This window comes from Oreochromis niloticus, linkage group LG2, assembly GCF_001858045.2.
Source record: "Oreochromis niloticus isolate F11D_XX linkage group LG2, O_niloticus_UMD_NMBU, whole genome shotgun sequence".
NCBI classification, from domain to species: Eukaryota; Metazoa; Chordata; class Actinopteri; order Cichliformes; family Cichlidae; genus Oreochromis; species Oreochromis niloticus.
The window spans coordinates 20526438-20548316 of record NC_031966.2 but is presented as its reverse complement, the minus strand read 5'-3'; the positions used below and the strand labels follow the sequence as shown (position 1 = coordinate 20548316).

Below are 21879 nucleotides of genomic sequence, written 5' to 3'. Positions count from 1 at the left end.
CGCGGGGACATCATTTAGACAAGGAAAGCGGAGGTTTTTATGAAAAATAAGACATTTCCTTTAATCACATCTGTAACATCACGGCTGTATCCTGGTATCATGTTGAATATATTTGACGATGTAGTATACACTTTAATGTGGACATTAAAATCGATTAATTGGCATTTATATGCTAATACATGAAACATAAAACTGCATTGTTTTCTACAAAGACATATTAAAAGGGCACAAATGGTGTAGCAGCAAAAAAAAGAGTGTAGTTTCATTTTCTATACGTAGGCTACAGTATTACAATGTATTTGCAGAGAAGAGATTCGTTGCAAGGTACAGCAATACAAATGAAGTAACAAATACATTTCTAGAGTATGCACTACGTCATACACATAGTCATGGCAGGATATTAGAGATTATAAAAGTTATATAGTTAGTAGGGGGTATCTATAGGCCACTAAGACACCGGAGGCTAGAACAGGGCTAACAGTACGATGTAGACTGTGTAGATACAAAGCACACTGATGTTTAATGCTCACACAGGACATCTTAACACGATATTAATATTTCCAGGTGTTACAGGTTAAAGAGTTGTAATGCTGAAATAACAGCAGCAAGTACATGCAGAAGTTGTTGTTGCTTTTATTGTTCAGAATTAATATTTTGATATAGGAAAATTTGGTCACAAGAAATAACATTTGGAGCCTGAGTGGCACCCAAAAAGATATCTCAGCACCACAACTCCCCTGGTGGAATGATGTTCAATAGTCACACATGTCTGCATGATTGGAGTCCATTTGCTCATTGTTTTCACCACTGGACTAATCTACAGTATATGTAATCCGTACTGAGGTTCCTGGACTCTTAGGTTTCCCAAAACATTTGTCTCCTCAGTCAGCAGGCACATTTTGTTCCCTATTATTAATAAATGAAGACTGGAAAAGAAGTATCAGTGCTTGCAAATAAAAAATGGATGGACAGAAATAGTCACGGATGAGTTTAGAGGAATAATTTGAAACACTGCTTCCGAACCTTTACTGTATCTCCTGTATTACGCACTTCTGTAATAAACTGGATATGGACTACGTCTGAGGAATTACATTCACCTCATGATTTATCCTTTGTGGTTATTTGCTAGTATATGCAGTATTAGTTTATTTCAACCACTACTTTTAGCTACTAGTAACATTCACTGGCACTCATCTCACTAGTACTGAATTTGACTCCCTTTTGCCTTCAGAATTGTCTTCATAGCACAGAATCAAAAATATGCTGGAAACATTTCTCAGAGATTTTGCTCCATATTGACATGATAGAATTGGATGCACATCCCAAAGGTGCTCTATTGGATTGAGATCTGATGAACGGAAGCCATTTGAGTCCAGTGAACTCATTGTCTGCTTCAGGATACCAGGTTGAGGTGATCTGAGCTTTGTGAAATGCCATGTTTTCCTGCTGCAAGCAGCTATTAGCAGATGGGTACACTGTGGTCACAAAGGTATGGACATGGTCAACAATAATACTCAGGCAGGCTGAATAATAAGACTTAAATAATACTCAGTTGGTACTAAAGGACCCAGAGTTTGCCAAGAAAATAATGCCCACACAATTAAATCACTACCATCAGCCTGAGTCATGATACAAGGTAGGCAGGATCTATGGTTTCATGTTGTTTACACCAAATTCTGACCCTGCCATCAGAACGTGGCAGGAGAAATCAAGACTCATCAGACCAGGCAACATTTTTCCAGCCTTCTATTGCTTGATTTCACTAAACCTGTTCAAAGTAAAGCCTTAGCTTCCTGTTTTAGTTGACAGAAATGGCACCCTGTGGTCTTCTGCTACCAAGATGCTCTTCTGCATACCTTTGGTCATAATAAGTGGTTAATTAAGTTGCTGTTACCTTCTGCTAGAACCGGTTTGGCCATTCTCCTCTGACACTGTCATCAACAAGGCATTTTCAAACAGAGAACTGCAGCTCACTGGATATTTTCTTTTTTCACACCATTATTAAAAAGAAGAATGATTTCCTGTGTTAACTTCAAATGCATGCCTAAAAGCTTCGACCTGCTGCCATGTGATTGGCTGATTAGATAATTGTGTTATGTTAATCTATACCAGTAGCACATGTTTTAATGGGTAACCATATTTTCATTTAGCTAATGTCCAATTTAATATTTCACATTTCTCCACACTATCACCTTACAATTTGAAGTCACTTTTTCCAACCATGTTTTCACGTTTTTACAAGTAACTTATCTCTTTTAATATGTTATGAATTTTCTTTCTACTGCTCATCCATTACTTTTAGGTTAACTGGTAACTTCAGCCATGGTTCACTCATGGTTTTATTAAATTAAATTAAAATTACTGTTATATTTGTTCTTTTATTTCCAGATTACTTAAGTTTATCAATCCACATACCCCCTGTGGAAGTTTCTTGTTGGGAATGACCTTTTTAAAAAAATTGTGCTTTTTTGTCTACATGGAGATATTTCACCATGTCTATCCAATAGCAAAAAAAAAAGTAGTTTCGATTAAAGATTAAAACGTGACATAAACAGATGGTTTGAACAGGTCCAGAAGTAAAAAATAATCTAGTTGTGTGGACCCTTTTAAGCATGTTGTGTAGTAAAACTGTACAAAGACCATAGTGAAGTCGATTTACCTCTGGACACAGGCTATTCCCCTCTGTCTTCATTTTGATTGCACGGAGAGCAGGAACAATCGTCTCATCCAACTCGTGTATTTCCCAAAATGTCAAACTATTCCTATAATTTCAGTAGCAGTTTGAGGTAACAAAAGCTTTGGGAAACCATTTCCTGTTTGCACATCATCACACAGTGTCTGGTCTGTACTCAAAGGACCAGTTCAGCTCTCCTTTCATAAAAACTCCTATAGGTCCCTCTAAACCAGTGATGACCACTGCAGATCTGCTGCAGCTCCAAGTCTCTACAGCTGAGACAATGCTTATTGCTATAACTATCATCATCTTAAGACGAGGTCTGAAATATCACAGAGAAAGTAACAATAATGCTCTAATACTTGGTCATTAATATGTTATGATATAGAGGTAGTGATTTAAGCATTGATTGACAGTAATAAACACTGAACAATGAACTCGAGCGCAAAAAAAAAGTAATCTCATCCGAGAAGAGTATAAATACAAAGCTTATCACAGCAGCCACTGATGCAAGTTGCTTCAAGGCTGACACATAAATAATTCACACTCTGGACTGCACGCTGTTTCAGGGTGACTATTCCTCAACTGGCAGGATTGTATGAATCATGGGGCAGAGTAAAGACATGAATCGAGGAGTTTCAAAGCTACCGTTTCCCATGGCGCTAAGACGTCGCTAGCTCTCAGTAGAATTTAACACAGCACACAGGCTGTGAATGGGTGTCAAACAGGGTTTTAAACTCAATGACCTGCCACTTTGGGCCATCAGAGCTCAGGGATTTAGCTCTTCACAATGACTGACAAGCTGCCCAAGACCTCGTCCTTTTTGAAGCAGGCATGGTTCAAATCCCTGTTCCCACCCAACAGCAATGAACCAACATGGAGTTAGACCGAGAGATTCAGTCAGAATATAAACAAGTTATGTTCCAGCTGAATAACACTCTTTCCATCCTGGCTCTAACGCGCAACAACAACAGCCGTGTTTTCCTTTCACTGCACTGGGGACGGATATTTGCTTGGTTTCTCTGTGTTGCCGACAACATTGCCCCACTGACTGTTTGAATTACACATTATGATGTACGGTCTCTGCACCCATCTCTTCCGTGCAAGTTTTGTATGTGTGAGACTCACACATATGTGGCCCGTGTGAATCGTCTCTGTTTCAATCCAATACATTTGGGTATTAGCTGGCCACCCAGTGTGACAGATGCGGAAAGGATTAAAGATGAACACACAAAAAAACAAAAAACAAAGAAAACTTCTGCAATATAGAATATCTTTCAAATCAACTCAACAGAATTATAATAACATATAAAACAGAGGCAAGTAATACAATACTCAGTGAAGACTTTGCAGTAAATTGCAAATAAACAACTCACATATATTTGCACACTTGGTGTTGCACAAACAAAAGCTTATGGCTACCTGCATTCAATTCACATTGCGTGTGTGTGTGTGTGTGTGTGTGTGTGTGTGTGCTGAAGCTGTGTCTGTATGTGAGTGTGTGTGTGCGTGTGTGTCATCTGTGTTCCTGGTATTATAAGTGTGAATCTGTGTGTGTGTGTGTGTGTGTGTGTGCGAAGCAGTGGACAGCCGCCAGGCCTCATTATTGTCATTCTCCTCACTGCCTCAAAGAGAGGCAAAGAGAGGCGATGCGGCTCCTTTCAATCGAGGAACCGAGGAAAGACGGAGACAAAAGGCCGAAATTAAACAAATGCTGGAAAGCGGCTTGGAGAGCCAGCTTTGAATAAAAGGGAGAGCGGCTGCACGGTTAACCCATCTGGGTCTTTCACTGGGGAGACCACACAGATATACTCCATCCCAGCATTCAGCTAAACTATAGGTCCACGCACACTGGGGTGCCAGTTCATGTGCATGTCCTATGTCACTCTTGTATGTCTGTTGTATGTGTGTATGTGCCCATCAGTAATCTGTTGCTGTTGTTTCCTTAATCCTCTGCAAAATACTGGCCTCGACCTAACCCTGGAATCCGTCATGTGCAGTTTCCTTGCGAGGACACCTGTGTAAGACTCCTCCTCTGCATCCGCGTTGTTCTCATGGAGTATAATCGCTCTCATTTCCACTGTTCTCTTGTGTTTACAAGTTTAATTGCAGGTGAAAGGAACTTCCCGGAGTCTGGCCTCTGAAACAACAGCGCAGCGCGTTCCCCTGCAGGCTTGTGTACACCGAGAAAGATTTTGTGTGTCTATTCCCATGCCTCTCAAAGTTGCCACTTCCATCCTCCAATGATTGGATGTGTTTTGCGACGCTACGTGTCAGCACACGCCATGTACATGCAGACTGATAGAATCTTTCCCACAGAAGCACGGAGGCGGAAAGATGTTTGCACACAGCAGATGTATGCAGTGATGATGAACTTGTTGCTTTACTGGAGCTCTGCTACAGGTTCTTCTGTGTGCTTCCCCTCGGTTTGAGACGCCGCCTTTCCAAGTGTCTGTATGGTCTATGGCACTGATGCTGAGGGTGGGCGATGAATCGACAGGGATTTGGTGGAGAGATGGAGGCGAAAAGAATGTGGGTGGACACATCAAGTCCTCATGGCTTCACACCTAGAGCAGTAAACAATTAAAAGAGGAAGGTTTCAGCGTGAAATCTTTCCTGACAGGATTCAGTCTGACATGTGAGTGTGGATATAAAGCCAGCATGTACATTTTTTAATATTTTGTTTGTTTAAAACAACTTCTCTGTCAAATATACCCACATAAGGAGCTATCTGGGATTAAGACTCTTTTTCAAAGTCGTTTAAACATCTGTATGCATTCAAATTTCAGCTGCTCTGAGATAAGCTTTGATACAGCAATAAATGCTAATTCTAAATTTCTAAAGGGCTGCTTCTTTGGAGCGATGCACATCCCATGTGTCTTCTGTGTATTATCCACATATTGTGTCTAAATTGCTATCATGTATGATAAGGAAAACTTTTCTTGTTAGGTGTTTTGTTTGAAAAAAAAAAACGGGACTGACTTGCAGCGACGAGGGTTGAGCTTTCGGCCTTTTTGGCTGCAGGTTTCAGCTGTGACGGTGCAGCGGCACTGGCATGTTGTCGCATCCAAGGCCCACTTCCTCCGTCGGCATGGGCGACAACGGGTCGTAGGAGAGGGGGAAGGAGAAGGAGAAGGAGAAGGAGAGGGGGATGGGAAGGAAATGGTGGAGGGAGCGATATTGGTGGGAAGCAGTGATGGTGGTGGAGGAGAAGATGTGGCAGAAGGAGCTGGAGGAGCATGGATTCTGCATGGAAGAGGGATTTAGCAAAAGCATGGTTAGATCCTGAATTGATTAATTCACTGTTTAAGGAAAGCCAGCTAACACGTGGCAGACTAAAATGTTTTCCATGTTTGCTCATTACCATTAAACACCAACGGAATTTTTTTTAGTTTTGTTCAGTTTTCACCATTAAAAGCTTGGACTGATTAAAAATGTCCCTAATGGCAGTTTTGGATGATACATTAGAGACATTAGAGGCATTTAGTCATCTTTAAAAACCATGAGAAGTCCCTCTCGTTGTGCAAACATCAAGAGATCATCAAACAACATTCTCTGAAGGCCATAAATGTCTGCACAAAATTTCATGACAGAGATATTTCAGTCCAGACCAAAGCTGTCCAGACTGAAATATCTCAGGCTTGTTTGAACATGCACATTGCCAGTCTGAAACTAACCCACACAATGGAGTGTGTGGGAGGTGTATGACTAATGTGGGCAAAAGTTTCCTAAGCTGCCAACAAACTTTCTCCTCTTTCTGTTCATCTGCCCGTTACCATGGCTTTGTTCGTATAGGAGGCTTTCAGTTAACTCCTCTAGACGCCCTGAACTTTCCCTCTCTGAAGTCTCACTTTGAGAAAGTTGCCTGCATCAGTTGGTCCATTAACAGGCGCTGCTTCTGCCTCTGTTTTCCCGGGAGGATGGCGGCCTTAATGAAGTTACTTAATGAGGCAGAGAGGGCTCATCTTTGTTCCCGTCTTGGTGACCACGCCTGTCGCTGGCAGGGACAGAGGAGGTAGGATTTGCAAGCAAATTACACAGATTTCACCCCTGCCAAAGTTCGAACAAAGCCTGTTTTGAATGATGGATGGGTGCAGAGAGACATCACACCAAAGCTGAGCCACCTCTGGCCCCCAGAGGCCGGAAATGACTGACAGCAAAGTGAAGGGGAAGGAAATGAAAAAGAGTCGAGAGGAAAACATTAACAACTCTTTTATCCTTCATTAATGGAAGCCAACCTATACATATATATATATATATATATATATATATATATATATATATATATATATATATATGTATTTATTTATAAATAAATACTGGCTAAATACCGTTTTGATTATGGCAGTTGTGGTGTTCACCAGTGTGTGTGAGAGACCTTGACTGCGCAGCTGTAAAACAAATTGTCCTTCAGGAATAATGTAGACCAGATAACCCAGTTTTCCTCTAATCCAAACATTCACAGTGAGGCTGAGAGTATCCGGAAAACACACCGACACACACAAGTAACGCCTGCTTAAACCTTGCATTTTGAACAAAAACAAGTTAACGACAGTAAATTTGAGTTAAAAAAAAAGTGAACACTGAATATTAAACATACGCAGCTCTGGTAGCTCCAGCTGTCTTCTGTTGGGACTTCCTCCCTCTCTCCTTTTTCTTGCCTTTTCTTGCTGGCTTCAGAAAGGCCCTGGGAGCACCAAACAAACAAAATGTCACACACGGACAGAAGTTAATGTCAAACGAATAGTTTTCAGTTATGGAATCTTTTGGAAGAGCAAGCACCAAAATAAGTCATCTTATAACTAATGAGTGAACATCCTGAACTTGTCCTTAGATGAACTGCACGCCTCTTTGAATGTTTCATAACTTTTTATAATGTTGATCTGTTCCTTTATCTGACAGTCTGGGATATGAAGATGCCCATTTACAATGTGGGTCATTTTAATTGATATTTAACTGATATTGATCATTCTTTACATAATTGTTATTTTATCAAAAAACATTTGCGGTATTGTCCTTTTCATTTCCCTAATTATTTAGTGACCTGCATTCGGGTTAAGTATTGATGTGATGTTCAGATTCTCATTACACTGTCGTGTTTCAGGAGAGAGGGCCCAAATGTGCGATGCTGCAGAGGAAGAACTGCACAAAATATGTGAAAAGCAAGCTAAAATAACATAGAAGTAAACTAGACTAAATGAATATATAAATTTATATATACAAAAGTCTAACCAGAGACAGGAAACAGCTGGGAAATGTCACACAAGTGAAACTAATTAACAAAGGTCAAGATAATTAGAGGATAGAGGATACAAGACATAAAAGAAAACATGGTAATAGAGACTGGGGAACAGGCAGGAACAGAAAGACAAGAGTGAAAAAGAGACGGAAACATTTTGAGCCTAGAACTTTACCAGAACATAAGACCATCAAAGGTTTTCCATGAGAAAAAATTAAAAAATAACACTCAGTGTCACTAGATAGATAAATATGTCATTGAAACCAAATTCCTTAACTTCACTTTCCAACAACTTTCCAAACAATCCTTATTTATTTAGCATTCACCAAAAGAGACATGTAAGTGCCTTTCTGTTAAGCCCAACGTTCTTCTGATTGGCTGCCTCTCACAAACACAAGGTTTAAAAAGCAGGTGGGTGGAGCTACTGGGCTCAAAGCCGGAGCTGCGTGCCCAACAATACAGAATTAAAGATATCTCCTCTCTATGACATAGGAAGGGGTATTAGGACCACATTAAGAACAATTTTTTTTATTATCAACTATTTTGAGAATAAAGTCAAAATTTCGAGATTAAAGTCGTAATTCTATTTTGAGAAAAAAGTCAAAGCTGCATTTCAAGAAAAAAGTCAAAATGTGGATATTGCAGTTGTATTTTCAAGACAAACTAAAATGGCTTGTAATGGTTGTAATGGACAGATCCAAGATTATTGATGGTTACACCCTCGTGCAATAAAGAGGATGTACTTATCACAAGACGGCTCATCAATTTGTTTGACTAACTAAGGCGTTTTGCAGAGGGTACAGCAGGCGCAGTAGTTTGTACTGAAACAACAATGGACTTTTTTCTCAAAATGATCAACAATACTTTTTCTTAATGTGGCCCTAATATTCTGTCACATAGTGACATCACATAGACCCAAGATTTAAAAAAATGTCTGAAACAGGGAGTTTAGAGCAGTCTGAAGGTCAAATGTGCTGTTATTAACAAGGGGAGAGAGAGAGAGAGAGAGAGAGTAATGGATAATAGGTCCGCTTTGATATGTTTAATATGAACTGCAGTTTAACATCGGTCAATGCTTTTCAAAAAGCCTGCAGGTGGTAAATAATTATTTATATTTACTGCACCATTTTGCAATTCTAAGAACCTTTATAGATTTCTGTTAATACACAATAATTCAGAGTTAATCGTTTTAAAACTCAACAGGCTATCTGACAGCCAGAGTTAAAAGGTCTTCAGATTGTCTGCTGAGGTTGATCCGGTGTTATTAGACACTAAGGAGGTTTTGCTATTGTTTCAGTTTGTTTCTTTTTTTTATTAGTCAAAAATGTATGAACAGATTTGTTCATACAGATTTGTACAAGGCAATCACTTGTTGGAAAGACTTACCTGGATAAATAAAGGATTATACACTCTCCAGAAAATATCTAATCGGCCAATCTGATGGCTGTAACCCACTGCATTTAAACTGACGTTGAAGCAAGATGATTTAAATCAGTCTGAATGTGGCACGATTATTGGTGCCAGATGGACGGGTCTGAGTATTTCACAAACTGTTGATGTACTGGGATTTTACCACAAAATTATCTCTAGGCTTCACAGAGAACAGACCAAAAAAGGGAATATTTCCAGAGAAAAAAAATCCAATTCTCTGGGTGAAAATGCATTGTTGATGACAGAGATCAGAGGAGAATGGCCAAACTGCTTCAAGCAGAAGGGAACAGCAAGTCAATTAACCACTTATCATGACCAAAGGTATGAGGTCTGATGAGTTTTGACTTCTGCTGCCACATTCAGATGATGTGGTATAAGCATCATGGATCCATCCCGCCTTCTGTCAACACTTCAGACTGCTGGTGGTTTAATGGTGTGCAGGATATTTAGACCCTCTAGCACCAGTTAAACGTTGTTTAAACACCACAGCCTAACTGACGATTGTGGCTCACCATGTCCATCCTTTATGAACACATAGCACCTGTCTGCTAATATCCACTTCCAGCAAGATAACACACTATGTAACAAAGTTCAAATCATTTCAAATGATTCTTTTGAACGGTGACTTCACTGTACTCAAATGACCTGGACAGTCACCTGATCTCAATCCAATAGAGCACCTTTAGACGTGATGGAACGTGAGGTTTACATCATGGATGTGCAGCAGAAACTCTGCACCAACTGTGTGATGCTGTCATGCCACAAACAGTTAAGGCAGTGAATCTGAATCTGAAAGCTATACTTAATAAAGTGTCTAATTAGTGTGTGTGAAGTCAATCCTGTTCCAGATCTAAATACAGGAGACACTCTCCTGTATTTAGGAGAATACAGGAGAGTATACAGTAAGTATCTGTATCTTGCAGAATTGGACCTTCAGCATATCTTCAAACATGCGCATACTTTTGCCTCGCTAACTGACCTCACATGTATGACTTATACATGACTGTCCTGTATCTGGGTCCTCTTCTTTTGTAAATTGTCACTGTTCCAATACGGTGCTGGTGGTATCTCAGCAGTGTTTTGAAACCATAACTGGTTTACAAAGAAACAGATCAGTAAATGGACAACTCCAGTAATCACTGTTTACTCTCCCTACACTTCATGACATAAACAAAACAATTAATTAGTTCAGACTCTCAGTGCAGGGTGAGAAAATGTCACTGTCACTCTACTGTCAACTGATAACCAGTTTTTATCATTTTGAGTGTCCAGCATTCACTGAGCGCAATCTAATCCACTTTAATGTGGACTGGTGGCTTCAATAAAGTGCATCTACAGCTCTGTAGAGTTTTTTTCCAACTTCAACTCATCTCTGTTCCAGTCCCATCTGTTATATTAAACCATATCCAATTATGGGCACTGTACCATGTTTACCAGCTTAGCCCTGACATTATTAACAGACTCTGTTGCCTCTGCTGCTGCTGTTGTTGTTTTTGGAGTTCTAATTTACTATTAGGGATGCGTGACTCTCCTCCGTCAGCCTGTGAGAGACCACATGGCAGGGGAGATAAAATCATCGCTATGGTGACAACAGGATGCCAGCCGTCCCAGGGGATGCTAGGAGAGAGTCACACAGATGCTAACTCTTTCAGCATCACATGAAAGAACTCGTATGTATTAACACAAAGCACAGAACATATAAAATGTCACAAAAACAGAGTCAAACAGGCACATAACCTGTAACTTTAAAGGTTTAGAAAACTGTATGCACCCACCCACACACACATACATTGGAATCCTTTATTTATGTTCACATCCTAACAGGAAGCAGCAGGACATAAACATTAAAGATGCAATCATATGACTGTGGCTGGACCTGCACACAAACAAGAAGCAGAGATCGAGCAGAAATGCTCCTTTCACAGCGTCCAGCTGTCAGTCGCAGCTGACATTGGCCCTACGTGCTGGACAGAAAGGCGTCTTTATTTTTGTCATTAACATAAAGAGTAATTTTCTCCAATCACCAAGCAGATACAGGATCCTTATTGCACTAATGTGTTTTTGCTTCAAACCTAGCGTCCACAGTACTCTTACTGATTTTAGGACTTCTAAAAGAGACTGCTGAAGACACTGTTTGGCTTTGAAAGCTCCGGGATTACTTAGTAGTCTGCACGGAGAGGAAAAGCAGACTTTTAGAAATAATGACACCCACATTCACTGGCTGACTGGGTCTTGTTAGTCACCACATGTCCTCCCCAACCCTGTCACATGACCCTGTTCTGTAAGAAAACAAGGACAGGGGTTGGGTAATAAATTACAAACCCATACCATGTAATCACAATGTCCCTGGATTGATCCCCCCACCAATCTCCTGAAGTACGATATTTCCTGCCTGGTGTATTAAAGGCACTCTGCAGCAGCGGAAAATCATTGCATTAATGGAACAAAGTCAGTGCACCCACATTTACATGCAGAAGACTTGTACTATCCAAAGTGTCACAACATTTCACTGAACTACAGCTGCTGATAATTAGCGATGATATGCTGCAACGAGCTGACACATGCAAGGCATGACTGATTCAGCTCCATTCGTCCATCCATTCCTGTTTTCCCAACTGCTTATCCACATTAGCATCCCAGCTGGTTCCACCCTGGACGCGTCTGCAGTCTTATCACAGAGATGCTTAAAGAAACACATCTACCAGTTTAGAATCATCAATTAACCTGACGGCATGTCTTTGGACTGTGGGAGGAAGTCACTGCAGGCACAGGGAGAACATCCACACAGAAGACCCGCAGCAGGCCTTTATCTCTCTGAGATGACATTGCTTACCACTGCACCACCATGATTCCCAGCATGTGGGAACTGCCCATACAAAAACAAAGTCACAGATTTAAAAAAAATTAAAAAAAATGTTTATATTAACTACATTTTTTCTTGATTGTTGACCTTCCAAATAACTGTAAGAGGTTTATTTACTCTTTCTAAAAGTAAAGATTTTATACCTATTACATTTTCATCTTACTTTGATTTTATTCTCCTTTTTTTTATGGTGTCACTGTAAAACTTACCTCTAAACTGATACACAAATTTTTTAAAATTCAAGAACAATTAAACATTTTCTAATTAACTTTTAAAAAGTTAATTTATCAATCATGTTTAACTTAAATTACATTCATTTTTCAAATTAATTTAATGAACAGTTAACATTTTTCGCTTTAAATGATTTTTACTGCATGTATTTAGCCTTTTAAGCCTTTTGTAATCCTTTAAAACTAACTTTTTAATTACTCATTTCTGGAGTGCATGTTGCATGGGTATTACAGCACAACATTTCACCACCAAAACAAAAACCAGTGAACTTTTGAATTTAAAAAACAAACAAAAAAACAAACAAACAAAAAAAACAGACTCAAATCACATTTTAATTCAATTTCAACCTCTATGGCAATGTTCCATTCAGACAGCTTTTTAAGACCACTATTCTGTGGAAAATTACTCAGTGGGTAAACATGAGTTCATGGTTGAAATGGGGTTAAATTCCAGTCTTTGTAGGAGCCTAAAAACACATTTCATCTTTCACTATTCAACCAAATTTAGACATAAAGGAATGCTTTTTTTTTTTTAAATGATTGTGCTCGACCACATTCATCCTAAAAAACATCAGTCATGGATGTCTGGTGCTTAGTGGGAGACAAATGAGCCTTCCTGACCAGCATGCCTCTGGACACAATTGTGAAGTGAGGCCCAAAAATCTGGAGTTAATGAGTTAATGTAGCCCAGTCAGGGTGCTTCCAGCAGCTATAGGTGTGAGCGACTATGTCAGTGCTCTTAAACTGGATTAACCCAGTCCGGGTCTCATGTGACGTGCTCTTTGAATTCTTGAGCAACATGTTCATTCTTCGCCATTCATAACTGTTGCTTTGAAAGGAAACACTGCTGTTTCGAGGACATTAATGAGGTGAATAAGGACATTTGTTGCGATATTTTGCTACGATTTTGGAGTTTTGTGGCAAGTAGAAGTTTTCATGTAAAGAACTGAGCACTTCTTTTAAAGGCTGTTCAGTAGCCTATAGCTACTTGGGTTTAATCAAGAAGACCTTTTCTTGTAATGGAAATACCGGTCCGACTACCGGCTACTCATTATTAAGATAATCAGCAGAATTTTAAGTATATCATCAGTGCAGAGCCTGGACATGGGGTTTGATGTTATCACGAGCAGAAGAGCTCAGAATAAAATCCAGAAACACAGAGATAAAGATTGGAGTTCTTTACCTTGATGTAGGTGTAGGCTGGAGGTGTTCCTTTAACCTGCACACAGATTTAATAATTGCCATTGTAAAAGTGTATGAAAGGTCAGTGGAGCAGCATTATCCAGTATGCGCCTGAACCTCAGATGGGTAGGTTTTTATTACCTGCAATCACATTGGCTGTGCTCAATGAAGGGCAGCTCAGTGAGCTCGTGCTTCATAAAGGACGTCCTCATCAGCTGCACACAGGTCAGAAGAAAGTAAGTGCGTATTTATCATCTGAGCAGACTTCCTGTATGTGTGTGCGCGTGTGCGTGTGTACCTCCATGGTAACTGTGTGTGTGAGCGTGGGTACACACTCGAAAGCCTCGTCAGCACAGCAGCCGCCACATCGCCTCACCGACACGCAAGACGGGATGAAGAGGCTGTGGGTCTCACCCGGAAACTCCCGCCAAACCTCCACCAGAGTGTCTCGAGGCTCGCAGCCGCTCCGCGAGTACACCTCCAACCACCGTCGCACTTGTGGAGAGACAAGGACAAACAGTGTGTTTTATTTGTTCTACTCTTTCACCTCCGTGACGCCTGAGTTTATGTAGAAACATAAACATACCTTCTCGACCTTCTCTGGATTTGGGGGAGTCAGCAGGGCGCCAGTGAGCAAGCTGGAGAGAGGTAGCAACAAACTCAGTCATACAATGAGTGGTTTCATTTCAGTTTTAAATAAAATAGAAAAGTAATAAGCTAAAAAGACACTAAATGAACTAATTTGTGTACGGTTGGTAGGATAAAATACCAAAATATCCACTTATATCCTTTAATTTATAGGGTGAATCTGAGCTATATGTAATTATGTCAACCTAAAAAACAAGTTCATGGATTGCTTAAGTTCACATTTTATCTATTACATCAGACTTAATGTGAAATTTATCTCCCAAATTTGTCCACCAAGATAAAAAACACATATTGGCTGTTACTGATCAACTAAACAGCATTTATTTGACTCTCCAGCTATTATCTGCAACCTCTTGCTTGACACTGTTGTAAAAGTGTGCTGGTGCAGATCAACAGATCAAAGTATTTCCCGTTAATGAACACCACAATATTTCACACCTGGAGTTTGAGTGTGACAAGTTCAATAAAGCGTGGAGGTAAATAACAGGAAGAAAGCGAAATCGCTGAACTTTGATACAGAGATACCTTTGAAGGAGGGTACGAGCTGTGTCTCTCCTCTGTTAGAGAGCAGTTTCTGTGTGGGTGAGGTCTCTTGGTGTGTTTGGCTGCAAGTTTTATGTTTATGATCAAATTTCATGCATATTTTTTACCTGGATGACGGAGATGCTAAAACCTGATCAAAGCTTTGGAGATTGATCTAAATATCAATGAAATACTTTGTTGTCCTCTCCCACTTCTCTTCAAATTCCCTCATGATATCCATTTCTGGAAATTTATGTGTCTATGTTACACTCAGAGCCTGTCCTGAATCAAACCCAGTGCCCTATTTTGTGTCTTTTAAGCAAAGCGATGCAAAGGAGCACAAAAAATAACACAAGTTCCTCTCTTTTTCATGCCCTCTCTCTCTCTCAGGTTTTGACTTTGTTGTTTTTGTGTTATGTTGCTGACAAACAGACTAATCAGACCTCACCTGTCACCTTAACACTGTGCTTTTACTGCAATGTAATTTAAATATTTTTGCAAGAGGTGAAAACACTAGAACATCTGACTGATGAACTCTATATCCTGCAGCTTAACTCTGGTAGATATTGTGCTTCTTCCTCATCTCAACCATTCATTTTGCAGTTATAATTTTATAGTACTTACAAATTTCCATTAATAGCCTAAAAAATATAAAGTGTTATTAAATATTAAACCAGCGCTTCTCAACCTGTTTGACATAAATAAATAAGCATCCTATTGTGGTTCTGCAGATGTTCATGACTTTTATCAGTTCCACATGAACTCATTCAAAAACCTGAGCGATAAAATATTTATGCTTCTCACGACCTCTCAGACTAACCTCATGAGCATTTGAAGGGGCCCGGTGCTGATTGGGAACTAATGGACTGAGCAGCTTCAACACAAAAAAGGGTCCTGGCAAGAAGGGTACTGATAGAGCCTATCCACTACCAAACCCCATGCACTATTTTGCAGTTTTGAAGAAAGTGTAGCAAAAGAAGCAAAGTTTTCATGTGTTCTTGCTTTGCTCATGCTCCACCTCCATCTGTGTTGGGTTTTATGTAATTCGGCTTGGTTGTTTTTGCATAATTGTGCTGACAAAACAGACTAATCAGATCTTATCTGTCATCTTAACAAGGGATAAATATAGCAAGCACTTTTAATGAAGTACTTTTATTATATTGTAAAGGATTTTTTTGTGCCTCTCATAAACACACATGAGAAGAACCTGCATTTTATGGCACTCTCCTTGTATCAAGGCCACTTGAAAGGGAATGTAGACTTTGTCCAGTTGACCCCCTTTTACTGATCCACCCCCTTATACACACATGGGTTAGGCCCACATTGATTGAACAGTGTTGATTTATGCTGGGGCCATTTTGTGAGCACTATGAGCTGAAGTAAATGTGTCCTCTCTGTATCATTCTTAGAGAGGAGTCTAAGATTAACTCCCTTTGGCAGCCATATCTGCACAGAGCTGGCACACACACACACTGACACACACACTCCTGAGTGCCAGCCCAAAGCCATCTGCACCGGCACTGCCTGTCTGTCTAACACATCTAACTCCCTGTGCACACTGTACAGATGGGCCATGTGTACGTGTGTGAAAAAGGCCCTGCCCTTGAGCTAACCACCATCTCTCCCACACTGAGCTTCATTGCCGCAGGAGGAGCAGGATGACCCCCTTTTTAAATAAGCTGTCAGGGAGGCAGACAGCATGAAGGCGGAGAGCCATGGCGGTGAGATGGGCTGTGAGCAGGTGAAGAGGCTCTCCGAGTGCACACTGGTGTCCGCTATGTAGTGTCTAGGATGACGAATGCGTAAAACATGCAGTTTAGAGCAGCACTGCAGAGTCAGGGTTGGATCCACTTCAGAGCACTGCCTGTTCCTGATACGAGCCTCCAGACATAAATAAAAAAAACAGCATGGGCAGGTGCTGCTATATGTATAGGTGGGAAAATGAGCCCATATGCCACATCGAGGGACAAGCCAGTGCAATCAGTGAGAGTTTCTTATGAATGATTTCTATACTAACTCTTCCCCCATAACAGCTGGGATAGGCTCCAGCCCCCTCACAACCTTGACTCTTATTACTTCACACACACTATAAGAAATTGATCATTTTTAGGCTCTCAGACTGAAAAAAGCCCTTCAATATATTCTTGTTTTTTTAGATAGCACTTGGGACGACATCTGAAATGCACTGGTGTTATGTTAATGACTTAAAAAAATACTTTGACAGATAAGAGTGAGATTATAATTTTTGCACTGCAAGCCACCACTGTATATTTATTAGTTAAGATGTAATTAAAGTGCAGACTTTAATATCTATGTCAAAGGGTTGAACAAAAATGTTGTATAAAAAGTTTACAAGCAGTTATCTTAGTGCTAGTTTTCAGTGCTCATTACGACTAGCTTAAGTGACTCCCCTTGTCTCTTGCAGCTGTCTCTTTGTAATTCCTTCTGCCTTTAGTTTTGTCTTCAGCAAGTTAAATATATGTTCAGTCAGGGTCAGATCTGTTGATGTGTTTGACTCCACTTCTTTCTTTTTTTTTACCCTCAAACTGCTGGGTGTTTCTATGTCCACTGTAAACATCTGACTGAATCGGAGCAGACAGTATTTCCCTAAACACTTCATAATTCATTCAACGACTTCTGTGTACTGTCACATCATCTATAAAAACAAGTGATCCACTGGCACTGAAAGCAATGCATGTTCATGCCATCACAGTGCCTCCACTGTGTTTGACAGATGTTGCATGCTTCAGATCATTTGGAGCCCTTCCAAATCTTCTTCTCACGTGCTGTCAAAGCGATGGCTTGTTTGCAATGAGCCCTCTTTATTTCCTCTTGTGAAATCTTTAGTAAACTGATGATAATGACATGCCTTCCTTCTGAAAACTGTTTTGCACTTTTCTACATGCTCTGCAGGCATTTCCTTTACTATGGAAAGGATCCCGTGAGCATCCACTACTGCTTTCTCCTGTAGGCTTGTGTGTGTTTCCTTCTTAAAAAACAAAACAAAAACAAAAATCTCAGAATGAGCTTTTGATTTGGCCACTCCAGATGTTTCCACTGTCTCTTTTTAGGAATCGTTTTGTTTTAGCAGCCTAATGATGGCCTGGTTTACTCGCATTGAGAGATCCTGTGACCAAATGTTGTGTCAAAAAGCAAATACCAAAACTTTCACTTCCTTAATTGATCCAGATTTAAGAAATGATGTAAGAAAAGAACAGGATCCATCTGGGTATAAAGCAGTTCCTGAATCAAAAACTGTAGATGTATATATTTTTAAATTAAAGCTGAGATGCTCTGCTTTAATAGCAATTACTTTAACCTTGATATCTATTGATAAACAGATAAAATAACTAAGAGTGGGTCAGTATTCACACACACACACACACACACACACACACACACACACACACACACATGCTAATGGCCTATATGTATGAAAACATTACTAGTGCCCTTCAGGTCAGCACAGTAAGCATGGAGCTACCTCATTAGCTTGGCCTTCCACTGGAAAGGCTAGATTGGATCAGGTCTGTCATCTGACCCAGCCTACGCACCCACAGTTCCAGCAACTGGCATCTCTTATTATTTATAAATATTCATTATTTCATTGCTGTAGGTTGGTAGTAAATGAATCCAGGAGATTCTTGCTCCCAGCCAAAATCATGTATAATTTATTTCTATAGATCAAAAAAGAGATCAGATGTGTTAATTAGGAATGTATGGTAGTACTGGTAGGCAGGGGTAACTTCGCTGTTCACTTTGTTCCCAGTCTTTATGTTAAGCTAATGGGCTTGGAGATGCATATAGTTCAACACATTGCACGGCTCCTTTAATAATAATGAGCTCACAAATTGATTTTTCTGGTCCACATGTCCTCCATCTTTTCTTCCCTAAAGGAAAAAGGGTTTCATTTGATGAATGAAGCTGACAGAAACGAAGCAACTGAGCTGCTGGAGGAGGATTTTCCACTACCTGGCAACTCAATCACTGTCCTTGTGAATGGCTTATAATTAATCGACCTAGCTTTAACTGGCCAAAGTGTGCAAAACAGTCAATACACTCACCAGAAAGCATGGTTTATATAAAGTATCACTGAATTATGATGGTGTGAGAGGAGACAATGAACCCGGATGTCACATTAAAGTAATTACTGAAAGCCACGGTTAATCTTGGAGGGTTTCGTTGTGTTTTTCTGCCACAGGACCAGAAGTGACAGGTGTCATTGACCCAGAGGATAACTTCCACAAGGTTACAACTTCCCACCAGGCTCCAACAGACCAGGAATATATAGAGATATAGATATATAGATATATAGTAGGTCAAATGATCCATACATACATACCTTGGCGTGAGAAGTCGGTATTCTGGTGAGCAGCAGGAATTGAAACATTCCTAGAATAACTTGTAGCATAATCCCCATTGTGCAGGAGTCCAAGGGGCACGCAAAAAATATTTTTTGGACCAATCCAAAAAAAGAAGCTGGCTTGTCCTCCTTGCGTCGCCTCCGTGTCCGATTAAAGGCGCAGATATCCCGCTTTCACTCTCCAGTCTCCCTTCCCTGAAAGGACTCCCAGGGTGGCATCATCAGGGTCGTAACAATAACTTTATTGTGCCGCATTTTAGCTCGAATGATTTAGGACTCCGTTCTCTATATAAACTCTATGACAGTTAAATCCTCTATTAGTGAGACACTGTAGACTGAAATGACCCTCCCTGCACAAACTGTGGCTTTCTTATAATGTTAAATGTGGCACCAAAGCAGCCAAATCCTGATCCTTTTTCCAGAAACTTGAAAGAACTTTAAAGTGATGCTTTCCTGCAGTGATTATGAGCACAGTCCGCCTCTTGGTTCGGCTCCCATAAAACCGGTCCGGGGGGTCCGGGGTGGCGTGACTGGGGGATCACACAGGCTACAGATTCCCGCTTAAACGTGGTGCGATCATCAGATCCTGTGTGTCTGAAGAAAGAAATCGCATCATCCAGCTATAGGACGTTAATCCGGAAAAGATCCGACGCCCTGGCCCGACGTGCAGAGGGTATGTGCCGCATATTCCTCTCCCCGGCTCGGTCACAGTCTCACCACACCGTCGCTCCTACTGAAAATGTGACGTTTCCCCTCCAGGCGCATCTTCCCGTTTTTTTTTTCCACTCCCCTTATAAATAAACCTAGAATAACATCCTCGGCTGCTGTGGCAGACAGCGTGACTACAGCAGAGCTGTCGGAGCGGAGATACAGGCAGGTCTGGAAAGGTAGACCTTCATTTGTTGCTGTGATCGGTTTCCTCGCTTCTTTTTGCCCTTGAGACGCACGCAGCGTAACCATTGCGCTGCCAACTTTTTCCAGACGGGATAGGCGCACTGCACACAGGTGGAGTGTCTCTATTGGTCCCACAGCGGGGGGTCAGGGGGCCTCCAGGGCCCTCTTCTAAGTGGGGAGCATGACTGAGGACACCAAGGTCGTGTCAGTGGCAGGGGACATATTTTAGTATTTACATGTGAATATGGAGGCTAAACAATAAGGGGATTACATTTTTAGAAAATGGTGATTGTTGTGCGCATCAGTTGAAGCATTTTTCTTTTAAAGGGGGGACAGCTGTTCACTGGCTTTCTTACTTATCCATGAGAACGACTGTGATTTAAAGATGCCATCTTGTAACATGTAGCCCTATGAGAGTATACTTAAAACAGATTACTTTTTGCCAAATAAGAAGTGTTTAAACATCAAACTTTGATTCCTGGCAGTGTTTTTGACTTGTGAACACCTTGTTCTTGTTAGGAAATAGATCATGGTGACACAGTAATATCTAAATTCTTTATAACGTTTCTATTAATTGAACAACTTGCTTAAAATTACACTTTAGTGAAATGTTGTATTTAATCAAAGTAATGCCAATGATTTAAGAGTTCAGCTGGTGCACACTTGTCTGCAATCCAACACATACTGAGAGCAGAGAGCTGATGATTGATAAACATTTTCTTCAGTTTAAACATAGAAGTTATTTACAAGGAATTCCTCAACAAGTCAACACGACCAAACGCTGTAATGCACAGTGACCCTGCGTGTAAACACAGACTGACACGTCGCGGTAGGAATGCAGCTCAGGTGTTACTAATAACGCTGACAAATGATTTGTTCTGTTCTCTTCAAATGTTCCACTGAGTCATGACAGTGAAGCAGCCAAATCAAAGTTAGCCATTATTCACTTTATTATTTACATATTTTCTGTCCATCCACTGTGAGAAGAAAATGACAAGGGGCATTTTTCAAATAAAAAGAGCCCAAAACAAAGTGTCAAGGAAAACTGATAAACTGTGGAAAGGTCTTGGGCCACACTTCATTTATTTATATTTTTTTGAGGAAATGCTAAAAAGGTGCAGTGATTTATGGAAACATATGCAAACATACATGGAAATACAGTATATAACACAAAAACAGAGTTTGTATAATTCTAACAAGCTTGAAAGTCAATATTTGGTTTGACCACCTTTATGCAGCCTTAACCTGAAGGCAACATTTCATGTCATTTCTTTAAGTCGTCTTCAGGAACGGTTCTCCAGGCTTATTGAAGGACATTCAGTGCTCTTCTTTGAACGTTGGCTGTCTTTTGCTCTGTTCTCTGTTAAGATGATCCCACACTGCTTCAATAATGCTGAGGTCTGGGCTCTGGGGAGGCCGATCCATGACTGTTAGTGTTCCTGTGTGTATTTTTCTATCCAGGTGCGCTTTTACTGCACTGGCAGTGGGTTTGGAATGATTTCATGCTGAAAAATGAAGCAGCTGCCAATCAGATGCCTTCCAGTTGGTATTGCATCGTGGGTCCACATTGGACAATACTGTTCTCTATTCATAATTCCATTAATTTTGACAAGATCCCAAACACCACTGACTGAAATGGGGCCCTGAACCATGACAGAGCCTCCACCGTGTTTCACAAGATGGCTGTAGACCATCACTGCTGTACCTCTCTCCTGACTTCCTCCATACATCCTGACAATGACTGGATTAAAACAGAAATTTCAAATTATTTATTCATCTCTCCTTCAGACTTGTCACCCCTGATTTTCTGTCCAGTTCTGTGTAATTCCTCAT

General features: G+C 40.5%; 1 protein-coding gene across 1 annotated transcript; it reads right to left on the bottom strand.

The window, feature by feature from the left end:
* Window positions 1-339: 339 nt before the first annotated feature.
* On the bottom strand, window positions 340-20154 carry vegfba (vascular endothelial growth factor Ba). Its single transcript, XM_005467503.4, has 8 exons — window positions 19132-20154; window positions 14206-14257; window positions 13918-14114; window positions 13761-13834; window positions 13621-13656; window positions 7275-7361; window positions 5657-5920; window positions 340-5241 (listed from the first exon to the last, which is right to left on the bottom strand). The coding sequence occupies exons 1-8, from the start codon at window positions 19207-19209 to the stop codon at window positions 5220-5222; spliced, it is 810 nt and encodes a 269-aa protein (XP_005467560.1). The 5' UTR covers window positions 19210-20154; the 3' UTR covers window positions 340-5219.
* Window positions 20155-21879: the final 1725 nt, after the last annotated feature.

Excerpts from the sequence above, each read along its gene's own strand:
- vegfba (XM_005467503.4), bottom strand. The coding sequence starts at position 19,209 with ATGGGGATTATGCTACAAGTTATTCTAGGAATGTTTCAATTCCTGCTG. Across the intron at positions 13,657-13,760 it reads CACAGCCAATGTGATTGCAG|GTTAAAGGAACACCTCCAGC; the intron begins GTAATAAAAACC and ends ATCTGTGTGCAG. Across the intron at positions 7,362-13,620 it reads CAGCCTACACCTACATCAAG|GGCCTTTCTGAAGCCAGCAA; the intron begins GTAAAGAACTCC and ends TGGTGCTCCCAG.